Source organism: Sceloporus undulatus, chromosome 4, assembly GCF_019175285.1.
Source record: "Sceloporus undulatus isolate JIND9_A2432 ecotype Alabama chromosome 4, SceUnd_v1.1, whole genome shotgun sequence".
Classification (NCBI taxonomy): domain Eukaryota; kingdom Metazoa; phylum Chordata; class Lepidosauria; order Squamata; family Phrynosomatidae; genus Sceloporus; species Sceloporus undulatus.
This window is the reverse complement of record NC_056525.1, coordinates 126463302-126476118: the sequence shown is the minus strand read 5'-3', so window position 1 is coordinate 126476118 and position 12817 is coordinate 126463302. Positions and strand designations below refer to the sequence as shown.

The window sequence follows — 12817 nt, the reverse complement described above, 5'->3', positions numbered from 1 at the left end:
CATATATAAATTTACACATAGTTAAACTACATTCTTATTATGCAAAACAAAATTTAAAAACACATTAAAATACCTGTACATGTGCAATATCAAATTCTGGTTCCTCATCAAGTTCCAAGTGGAGTATCATCTTAAGCTGTTAAAGCAGGTCTGGGGGTAGGCTCGCTATTACTTAACATTTGTATGAGCAAATGTGTTAAAAATGGCAAAAAATGGCAAAAAATAAAGATCCATGGGACTACAGACTAGTCGTCTTAACCTCAATACCAGCAAAAATATTAGAATGTTATTATAAAGGGATCTCTTTGAAAATAGCAAGATGTCAATGCAGTAATTAGTAGGAACCATTATGAGTTTGTCAAGAACAATTACTGCTAAACTATTTTCTGTTTCTTTTCTCTCCAGGTTTACTGGGTGCTGGAAATAGTGTGGATGTCACTTATCTGGATTTCAGCAAAGCATTTAATAAGTTCCTCCATACTGTTTTCATAAGCAAACTGATTAAATATGGAATACAGTCACTCTTCCTAACTTGCAGATCTGAGATCCGTGACCTTGAATATCTGCAGAGGGCAATCTCTCCTATTTTCAATAGCTCACGTGCCCAGTGCATGTGCCTGGGCCACGGGCACGAGCCTCCATTTTCACGGAACAGATCCCTGTGAAAACGGAAGGCTAACTGTAGCATGGAAACACCATCAGATGGTGATCAAAGTCACTAGCAATGGCTGCACTTAAACCTGGAAGGAGGTCTCAAATGGAGTGTCTCAAGTTTCTGCCTGAGGACCATTACTTTTCAGCATAACAGATGGGCAGGAAAAAGCAGCTGGAACCTGCCTTTTCTAGAAGTAGGTTGAACTTCTGTCTGTGTCGGCTGCTCCCAAGGTGACCCAAATGCACATGGCTTGACCACACAGTGCAGCATCAAGACATGCTGCTGGGTAATTTTTTTTGTTGCCTCCCCACCATCACACAAACACACCACCAGTGTGACTGTCTGCTGCCTAGATGTGATCCCATTGGATGCACATCTCGTTGATCAACCACACAGTCACACCTGTGATCCTCTACCAGTACAGGACATCGGGGCATCGGTATGCCCAGTAAAACACCAGCAAAGAATAATCACACACCCCTCTATATGTCCACTTCATCTCCCTTCACCTCATGCCCCCTCTTGGACTGTCTGATTTGTGTATGTTGTACTTATATCCATTGGAGATGTCACACTTTCACTTTTTTGCATTGCCGCCCCAACCACTTGGGTATGGTGGCTCTGTCCTTTTAAAATGTGCACCTGCACCAGTGCATTTATATATAGCTTTAGGGTTAGGGTTTGGATAGATCGCTCTTTTAGAACAGCTCTGGCATTGGGGTGTTTATATGTAGCTGTGAAGATGACCATTTTCTGGGCTAAGATGGAAAATACTGGGTTCTTTTTTGCCTTGGTTTTTTTAGCCCTGGGGCACAGCTTCAATCTGGTTTCTGCCCACGTTGGAGGCATGTGTCATCAAAATGCCCCGCCTTCAAATTGGTTTGAAACCACTTTATTTGGCTTGTCTCTATCATCCCAGTGACTTTGATGATGGGTTATACTGGGAATCTTTCTCAAATATGAGGATGATACAAGACTGGGAAGGGGAACTCAAAGACGTGGATAAACTAGAAAACTGGGCTGAAATTATTACTGTACAGTGAAATTCTACAGAGATAAATGCAAAATTCTACACCTAGGCCACAGAAAACATAAGCACATTTATTGGATGAGAAATATTTGGCTTAACATTAGTACATGTGAAAAGACCTTGGAATTATTGTTGATTAATAGTTGTGAACAGGTACTGAAAAGCATGTATTATATTCCACAGGCAAAAAAGAGACAAGTTTCCATATGCATAAGGATGGAGTGTAATGCATTCTTTAAAAGTCTTGATAAATATCCTGTTTTGTAAAAAACAACAACATGGTACAGCCTATATATTAAATTGGCTGTCCTTCTTCAAGGGCTACACAGTCAATATATCAACAGTAGAAATTTCTGGAGTTGGGGGGGGGGGAAACTTTTTCCAAAAACTGGACTGTTATACTACATTGCACAGATCTATCTATTCTATATATCCCAGATAGCCAAATAAGCAATGAAGAAAGTCAACTGCAGAACAGCAGAACAGTGCAGACAGAATAGTGTCTCCACTTTATTCTAGCATGGTCTGGGAGGGAGAGAATATTTTTTAAGCATGTTTGTACATGTATTAGTTTACTATTTGTTTGTTGTTGGTCATAAGATGAGGGGTTGAAGATGTATGGTATAGCCCAGTCTTGGGGACTCTTGCCAAAAGGGGAAAAAGCAGTTTAATACAAAGCTGGAGATCCCTGAAAGGTGTCCATCTATCCTCTGCTTAGAAATCTCCAATAAAGGACAATCCACCATCCTCCATGGTAGCCCTTGAAATCTCCTTTTGTGCAAAGATAGACAGAAGACTGCATTGTATGTTAATATGATATGCATAGGTTCTTAGCCTCTTTAAACATTTTTTTTGTTCTGTAATTATTATGATAGCCTGATCAACCAAAATACGAGCAATTTTCAGTTGGACTCCCCATGCCCCCGAAGAACAATGGCCTGTTACAGACTGATAAAAGAAAGCTGCTTGGGGTCTCTTTGGAGGTATGCTATTTAAATGATGCATGGGTCCTAAGAGTCCAGTGGTCGTGCCAAAGCCACACTCCATTCCTAAGCACTGGAGTGCAGCTTTGGTGCAGCTTCCGGATTCTTAGGATGCATGCATCATTTAAACAGCATACCTCTATAGAGACCCAAAGCAGCTTTATTTTGGCAGTCTGTAACAGGCCAATATTTTCATCCCTCTCTGGACCATTGTAGTCCAGGAAAGGATTTTTTTTCTTTCTGGGATTCCATATACAGTGGGATCTTGTTGTCTGCTGGGATTTGGTTCCAGGATCCCCCTGTGGATAACAAAATCCATGGATGCTCAAGTCCCATTAAATATAATGGCATAGCAAAATTATTTCCCTTAAATAAAATGGACAATCAAGAGTTTTTAAAAAAAATATTTTCAAGCCGCGGATGCTTGAATCCACGGATAAAAAAATCTGTGGATAAGGAGGGCTGACTGTATTCTATTTGACACAATAGTAGGGACAGTCCTGATTAAACTTTTGCTGTTCCACTTTTTCGGTTGCATTTAAAATGTTCCATTTCCTCTCTTCTCTTTTCACTTCCTTTTTTTGTCCTCAGCTTACATCTATTGCTGCAAACTGAGTGCAAGGTACTAAAGTAGTCTGTACCCCGTTAACTCAGCGGAGGAGAAGGGGAGCAGAATCTTGTCCTTCCTAGTAGGTTCAGGGAACAGGAAACTGCTGCAGCCTCTCTTATCTTGTGTATCCTTACTCATTAATAACTACGTCCAGCTTGATCACATCCTGATGTTGCTTGACCACACATGTCCCGGTTTTAATATGTGAGATGTTAGAGGATATGAGTTTCCTATTGCAAAAAAAATGCCTCTCTCAGGCATAAATGGCACTCAGGGGAACAAGAGACTGACAGATATATATGTAAATACATATTGTAGTTTTTTTAAAAAGTATTTTGTCTGAAGAAATCTTGGAAATGAAAGATGGAAATATGGTACTGAAAGTAAGAGACAAATAAAGAAGGATGGGATATTACAGTGCACCCTTGTTTTACGTGGGAGATCTGTTCCGGCCCCCCTGTGTAAAACAAAAAACACGTATGCTCAAGGCCCATTGCAAGTAATGAGGCTTGTGCTCGTGGCGGCATGCGGCGCCAGTGGTGCACGCACACCATTGTTTCTTCTGCTGTGCGGTGCTGGAAGAAGCAGCATATAATGCGCCTGCGTATGACGTGGGTGCACTGTAATTGATTTACACACAGACAAATTTTAGAAAGGTTCAAAATGGATACAAAAATGCATGGATTTGATATGGATGAAGAAAAATCAGAATTGGGAAAAATACTAACTAAGGAAAAAGATAAACTAATTGGGAAATTTTATGAATTGCTTTTAAAATTTGATACATAAGATGAAACTATTAAAGAACAAATGATAAAACTGGCAAGAAACGTGGGTCATCCGATTAAAATATCTCAATGGGAAAAGGTTTGGAGGAATGGTTATAAATATACAGTCTCTCAGAACTTAAGAGAAAATTTCTATAAAATGTTTTATTTAAGGTATCTCTCACCTGCTAAAATTGGGAAAATTTATAAATCAGGTAACCATACTTGTTGGAGATGTAAAAAAGAGAAAGGTACTTTTTTCATTGTTGTTGGACTTGTAAATGGGCCAAAGATTATTGGGAAATGATAAGGGATTCAATTTGTGAGATACTGGGGGGAAAGATACAATTAAACCTGTACGTTTTTCTATTAGGAATATTTGATGATGAATTCAGAGGTGAATATGTAAAGATTGGATTCTATATGGTCTCATTAGCTCAGGTATATTTTGTATAGAGATGAAAAAATGAAACCATCCCATCAAAAGATGAATGGTTATTAAAGTTATATGATGGGATAGAAATGGACAAATTAACGCAAATAATTAGAGGAAACCACGAAGACCAATATATGGAAGAATGGAGAAAAGTAATGGAATTTTTGAACGTAAATGAGGAAAATAGCAGTAGTTAATTTCAATTGATTAATTATAATAAATTACTTTTTTAATTATGGTATCTAGAGATTGGATTTATGTAAGTAGATATCAAAGTAAGATAGTCTAACTAACATGACTGATATTGGAAGGAAGGAAGTCAGTATGAATGAAATAGTATGACTGAATATGTAGAGATAAGAAGATAGCTAGAGAAATCTAGAGAAGACCTAGAGAGAAGAAGTAGAAAGAGATATAGGGAGAAGAAGGTTAGGTAAGTGAAGAAGGTTATGGGTATGTAGGAGAAAGCAGGAAGAAGGATATCAAGGATGATTTAAGAGAGAAGACTAAGTAGATAGGAAAGGAAGATAATAATAATAATAATAATAATAATAATAATAATAATAATAATAATAATTTATTTTATTTATATACCGCTATTCCAAAGATCACAGCGGTGAACAGCAAGTAAGCTAATTTGCAAGTAAGCAAATTTGCAAGTAAGAAGGGGAAGAGGAAAAGAAAGGAAGGTGGAGGTAGGGAAGAAGAAAGATTTGGGAAGGTAATAAGTAGAAGGTTTAAGAAGAAAGGAAGAGAAATTATAGATAAGAAGTAGAAGATGAAGGATATATAAAATAAAAAAGAATTAGGCAAAACAAACAAAGGTTGGTCTTTTTCTATTGGTTTAGTTGGTTACTTCTTCACTCTTAAGTATATGTATATAAGAACTTAATGTATTGATTGAATGTAATGGTGTGTATGTTAATAATTGTATTGGATTGTTTTTTAACAATAAAGTTTATTTAAAATAATAAAAAAAGTATTTTGTCTGCAGTTCTGTTTCTTTGAATGCATCTCCATAGCTTTTGCCCCTGAAATAGTGTAATGGAAGTGTAGATGGTTAGAAGACCTTGAATCCCATTGTGGGAGGAAGGTGGGATATAAATCCTTGAAATAAATAAATACATAAATAACCTTATAGGCACCTTTGCATTCACTTAATAGGGCCTTTCATATTTATTCACTTTGCTTAATTGTATTGATTCATTTTTATTTATTCAGTTATGGACAGTATTATTCCTTTATTATTTTTCCATTGCTCTCACAGTAGTCAAATTGCCATCTGCTTCAAATATATTGTTGTTGCAATGCAATGTATTTTGTGTTTTCTTTGTTTTGTAAAAATGTACTTGCAAGTTGTCAAAATGAATAATGGCCTGCCTGTCCAAGTTGAGCCCCCACAAACCTAAAACAATTCTGGGGGCCCTGTCCCATACATGTCTGAATTGTGTGCTTCCAGAAATTAATCAAACGATTAAGGCCCATAGTAGGCTACTCAGAGAGTAGGCTGGCTGCTGCATCGCTGCAAGATTAACTGCTCGTACCTCTTCATGTGTCACCACTGGGGCCCGATACTTTTCTATTATCCAATCCTGGTAAACTGCATGAATCTCTTCTTGGAAGCTTGATTCTTTCCATGAAGGAGACAAGGCTAGAAAAGTGACTCATACAGGGAAATGGGTTTTATGGAGAGTGGCTCCTTCTTACTGTTTCACAGTCTACCATTTTGAGCATGATGCCATGCCTTCACAGTTGAAGGGAGGGAGGGAGTGTTCCTCAGAAGACTTGGGAAACATGTCCATTAAAAGCTCACTTTAAATAAGGGGTCATAGCTTAGCATGGTCTGTAGATGTCAGTAGCAAACTACATCTGACATAATACTCTCAAACAGCAACAGAGACAAATCTGTAAAAAATATTGGTGGTGGTGGTGGACGGAGGAATGCCTGTGTTTTCTGGCTGACATAATGTGAGGGTGAACAAGATCTGTTTCAGGACTGTAGATTATTGTGTAGCACACCCTCTTCTGTCAGAGGGGAAAGCCTACTTGTACTAAGTTGGCATGCATTTCTGGCCTTGGATCCAAAGCCTACTGATGACTTTATAATTATCAGCTTTATTGATGCATCTCCACTTTGACAGTTTTGCAAAACTGCTTGTACATTTCTTTTTCCTATAGATGGGCTTTAATGAATGGAACCATTAAATGTGATTATGAGGAATGAAGGTGCATACATGAAATCCTCTTTGCTGCATAGGTCAGATGTTACTCAGCCACTCAGCTATGAACAAACACAGGCTGAAATTAATTCACTGGTCATATCACAAGCACTAGCAGATCAGACCAAAGGTCAGCCTAGTGCAGCATACTTTCTCAACAGAGGCACGGCCAGACAGACACTTGTGGAAAACCCACAAGTACAGAATAAAGATAAAGGAAACAGATGTTCTGTACTGTTTGTCTACATCTGACATCCAGAGGTAGGAGTATCATTTTCCTATGCATGACATAGAAGGTTGCTTTTAAAAGTAATTGGTTATAGTTCCACGGCCGGAAGAAATTGTTACTACAATAGTTAACATTGTAACAACAAAATCATTTCCTGTTCCCTAAAGGTAACGAAATTACAAGTTCCAGTACTACATCTCTATCTATTCTGTGTTGCATTCCCCTACTGTATCATCTGTGCAATTTCCCCCAGGTTGAGCACTGTTCTTCTTTTGGAAGAAAACCTAGGCAAAGAAGGTGTTGAGTAGTTCTGCTTTTTCTCTATCCCACCTTCCCCATGCAGCAACCCTACCTTGTTCTTCCTTTTGCTATTGTCAAAACAAAACAAAACAAAACAAAATAAACCCCTTTTTATTGCTTTTAACCTCTCTAGCAAGCTTGAGGTTGTTCTGCTTTTTAGCATTTGTGACTTTTTCCCTAGCGCTAATCTGCCGGAAATTTTAGTGTATTCATATTGGACAGTTTTAAATTTTTTTGATGTTTAATCTTTTTTAGGGATTGATCACTGTTTTTATGATGGGGGTCGGGGTCAGGTTTTGGGGTTTTTAAATTGCAATTTTTAATTCTTTGATGTTTTATTTATACTGTTGGAATCTGCTTTGATTCCTTTGTGAAAAAACGGAATACAAATAAATAATAATAATAATTATTATTATTATTATTATTATTATTACATATGTTGGCTATTCATTTGAATTCCTCTTTAATGATTTTCCTTGTTTTCCATTTCTTGTACATATCCCTTTAAAATCCTAGCCCAGTGGAAAGTTCTTCAGTCATCTATCCAAGTTTCTTAAGACACCTCCTCATTGGAACTGTTTGAAACAACTATAAACCTAGTTAAGAGTTACTCTACAAAAGGAGCGAAACCATCCCCTTGTTATGTTAAGTGACTTATTAATACCTTCATCATCAGAAAAAGGAAATGATGGAAAGTAACTTATTTAAGAGTGGCTTCTTCCAAACTTGGGTTGTTTCCATGAACAGCCTTCAGTAGAACCTATTCCGACCATGGAGGGAAAATGCTGTTAATATATAAACTGATATAGGAATGATAGCTTTTGGTTGCTCACAAGTTGACACACTGGCTGAGGTGGGTGGACTTCGGGCTTGTTCCTTGAGGGCTATCACATTGACTGTGTACTCCTCACCCGGTTTCAGCCCCGTCTGGTTGAAGGTTGTCACACTGCTAGGAAGCTGTGCAATTACACCCCCTTCATTGTCCTGAAAACATAAAATAGGTAGGTTCAGATTTTGAAAGAAGCAGTGATATCGGTGATACAAATCTGGAGTCTTTTCTCTCTCTCCCTCTTATCTATGGCTGGATTGTTCTGTTTTCACATGCAAGTCAAATAAGCCCCAAGACTTCTCAACCTTTGATTAATTTCTTTAGCATACTCAGTTTGTTGAACATGACTCATTTTTCTTAGTCCTTCGGGCCAAACTGCATGTTATGACAGAGATGCATGAGTGCATCCCGATCTCTTTAAATATTCAAGTTTAAAGCTAGGGTGGGCAACTTAGGATGGAATGTCTGGGACACCATCATTTCAAGTGGCCTAATTTTAAAATCATTCTGCAAGCCATCAGTTCAACCTCCCTTCCATGAGTGAGTTGTCTCTATTCTAGCAGCCCAAGAGTAGAAAATGAGAATGTGTATGAGTGTGAGAGTGACAAAGTCAGAAATCAAGGTTAACATAAAGAAAAGGAAAAAAAGTATTTCTCTTTCCATGGGAGAGGAGACAGACCTTTACTGCTGATTTTGGTCCCACCTAAATGCAACCTAGAAGGTTCCCCTTCCTTCCTTTACATTCTTTTGAGAATTGTGGGCTCCAAAATGGGACTCTGGAGTAGGAAAAGGTATGTTTGTGTGTGTTTAAGGAAATTTATCTCCTCTATAAATAGCTATTTGCCCTGTTAATCAAAACATATGGGCAGTCTGCAAACTGGTTTCTCACCTCTATGCTAAAGGGGTCAGGCAAAATACAGAGCAATCTTCTTCCCCAGTTTATGTTCAGAATACAGGCATACTCCAGTTAACAAGGCCTCTGACAAAAAAGTTTCTTTTTAGAAAATCTTTTAATGCTTCTCCTGCCCACCTTTTCTTCCAGAAAGGAAGAGTGAGAGAGTGGTTGACTGGTCCAAGGTGACCAAGTGAGTTTCATGGCTAAGCAGGAATTGAATCCCACAGATCCCAATCTATGGTAGCTGACAGGTTAGACTCTTTCCCTAGCAGTGGATACAGTCCTTCTGAATAAGTACCCACTGGTCCCGTATGAACTGCACTTGTGAAGAGTAGTTTTTACATCTTAACATATCAATAAGGATCCCCTTTGTGCTGGTAAGAAATCAGCTGGTCTGAAATCTCAAAGTACAACAGTGTCCCCCCTCCTATTTTTTCTTTGCTTTTTTGCATTTTAAAAGAAATGTGTGAAGTTGAGTATCTGTCTATTCTCCCATTGTCAAATGGCATCCATGTCACCCTCACATCTTGGTGCAGGAGACATTTGGACTTTGCAAAGAACAGCAGAAAGCTTGTTTATCTGTGCCAGTAGTTTACATCTGCTTGTGCTGCTTTCCCACCAAACAGGATTGCCAACTACTCAATCTGCTCCTGCAGCTATGCCTTTTCATACTAGCTTGATGTGCCAATATTAATGGAGTTAAAGGCTGAGCTCTGCTAATCCCTACTGCTCAGCCTGCTGTTAAAGTTAGAAGAGTAGGCCAAACCAATCTTCTGGTCATTTGGGAACTCTAAGCTACCCTTGACATCAGGCTATTAGTCTATTCATCCATTCCCATCCAAATATAAAATAGATGTATCTATTCCCACCCCCAGAGATTTGTTTCATTATTATTTGGAAACGGGTGTGCATTTTACTTATTCATTGAATCCTCAGGTAAGATTTGCATTGTAATTTGTTCTTTGTAGACTGTCTTATCTAGCAAGAATGTAACTTTGATTTTGAACAGAATATCTTGGGGCTTACAGATTTAAAAAAACAACAACTTTTGCTTATAAGAAGTGTGTGTGTGTGTGTGTGTGTGTGTGAGTGAGAGAGAGAGAGAGAGAGAATGCTAAAGTGAACAAGCAATCAATAATCAAGAACTTGTAAAATGGTTCCCCTCCCCAACATTCCACCCTCTGGCCATTTAAGAACCAATGTGAAACTCAAGCTATCTTCATCAGTTCTCAACCTCTTGTTTTTGTTTTTCTGCTGATTTTGTCCTTTTTTTCAGCCTTAAAGCTATTGCTAATACTGTTGTGGGCTTTCACACCTCTATGACTCAGCTAGGCTGGTGATTCTTGGCAGAATCACCATTAGCATCAACCCATGCTTCCTTACTGCAAACAAAACAGGCCTTGTCTTAATAAGTAATTATGGCCTGTTACAGACTGCCAAAATAAAGCTGCTTTGGGTCTCTTTGGAGGTATGCTATTTAAATGATGCATGCATCCTAAGAATCTGGAAGCTGCACCAAAGCTGCACTCCAGTGCTTAGGAATGGAGTGTGGCTTTGGTGCGACCTCCAGACTTGTAGGACCCATGCATCATTTAAACAACATACTTCCAAAGAGACCCGAAGCAGCTTTATTTTGGCCTGTCTGCTCAGGCCCTAAGTTTCATTTTCATTCAACACATTGTTTGAACCTATGGCTTGAACTAGGTTAATGAAGAACATGGGCTGTGATGGCCAAAACCAGCGCCCTTGTACTATTGCACCTCTAACATGCAATAAAGGAATACACAAAGATCTGCTATTACCTCACACAGTTCCCATCCTGTATTGCTGGCTGCTAATGTGGGGATGGATGAGTAGAGCAGTACACAACTGAGTTTATTGCACCGGGGATAAAACGTTCCCCGATGTGTTAGAACGGGCACGAGCGGGGCCGCACACGGAGCGTGATGGGAACCCGATGGGCCCCAGAATGCTAGTTTACCGCACAGGGAATGCCACCGCCACTGAGCGTTCCCATCGGGTTCCAGGGGACGCCATTTCTGGGAATGCTTTGAAACAGTTCCCAATGTATAAATGTATGATGAAGATCATACATTTAGCCTGGAATTGACACTTTTTCTTCACTGATTTTTCTGGTGTTTCAAGGGGATGTTTTTCTCAGCTTGTTTTATTCCAGTATATTCTGTGTTGGCTTTTCATATGATTTTTCTTAAATAACTGATTGGATTTCTTTCTGACTTAAAATATAATCATAGCACCTGCCAGTTGAATGCATAGTGGAAAGGCACTGTTTTGAAAAAGGTCAGCCAGTATTCCAATTATGACTGCACCATGTTTTTTTTTTACAAAGACATTCCAATATTGGCCATTTTCAATGCATTTCAAAGTTGATCCTTCACACAGAATTTTTTCTACCACGTTAGAAGCATCCCACAATAGAAAATTTGTGATAATGGCAGCTTCCTGTAATGAAGGTATCAGTTAGAGTCATTATTGTGGGATAGCTTGAACCAGACCAATTTTAGGCAGAGAACCATATTCTCTGGGAATAGTTTTTAAGAGAGGTGGTCTGAATGACTAAGCACTGCCTGCAGTCTGCATGTTCACACACTCATTTTGCCCTGCCTTACTATTCACTCAGATAAAGAAGTCTTGTGTAACGCTTCCACAATATCCAAATACTTGATAAACGAGGATGGATTTAAAAGCCATGCTAGGAGGCATATAGAATTTATTATTTTTAGACTGCCCTCTTTTCCCCCTCAAACCATCCAGACTTAACATTTATACTGTAAGCCTTTTTCCAACAAAGGCGGATACTGAATAAATTTCTGTAAGCCATCCTGGATTCACAATGTATAAGATGGAATATAAAGATAACTTTTTTATTAATAATTTTGAACATGACCAATAGTTACTAAGAAAATTAACATGGTCGCATAGAAAAATGATATAACAAAACTATTAAATAAATAAAATGAACACATAGTCCAAGAATGATGATTCTTCAACCTTGCACTAATTCATCTGGGAGAATTCAAAGGTATAGCTGTGTTAGTCTGTAAAACCAGTATGTAAAGAGATCTTGTAGACCTGGTAAAGAGACTAACTGAAAGAAAGAAGTTGGCATCTTTCATACACTTCAGTCTACTTCCTCAGATGCCTTTGGTGGAGTGGAAAGAGAAAAAGCAGAATTGGAATTATCCACAGACTACAGTCCACCAGCAATAGATTGAATGGGCACTATGCCCATTTCAGCATTATCTAGCCCCATCCACATGGGGCACCCTTCACCTGTTCATCACATCCTTCTCTGTTACCCACACTCATCCACTCTTCTGCAGGTTCTAGCTTCCTTACTGCTTTTGTCCATCAACGACCATCATTGAAACTGGATTTGCCACTTAATTTCCATACACAAAGGATTTTGAATTTGAATTGACATTCTCATACACAAATGGCATATATAGGTCTTTCCCTGGCTTTCCACTCCATCAAATGCATCTGAGGAAGCAGACTGAAATCTACAAAAACTCATGCTGCCATCTTCTTTCTTTCAGTTAGTCTCAAAGGTGCTATAAGTTCTCTTTCCATACTAATTTATGTGACCAAGGCCTGCTACAGACTGCCAAAATAAGCTTCGGGTCTCTTTGGAGGTATGCTGTTTAAATGATGCATGCATCCTAAGAATCCGAAGCTGCACCAAAGCTACACTCCGTGTTAAGAAGGGAGTGTGGCTTTGGCACACCTCCGGACTCTTAGGACCCATGCATCATTTAAACAGCATCTACCTCCAAAGAGACCCAAAGCAGCTTTTATTTGGCAGCTGTAATAGGCCCATGTTTCCTATTTGGCTGAGTAGAT

At 38.7% G+C, this 12817-nt stretch overlaps 1 protein-coding gene across 1 annotated transcript in view; it reads right to left on the bottom strand.

Moving 5' to 3' along the window:
* The window catches only part of TNR (tenascin R), a 262076-nt gene that overhangs the window by 85606 nt on the left and 163653 nt on the right, over positions 1–12817 (bottom strand). Inside the window, exon 6 of the mRNA XM_042465868.1 lies at positions 8063–8213. Within this exon, the coding sequence (XP_042321802.1) occupies positions 8063–8213 (151 nt within the window). The remainder of the gene's footprint in view (positions 1–8062; positions 8214–12817) is intronic.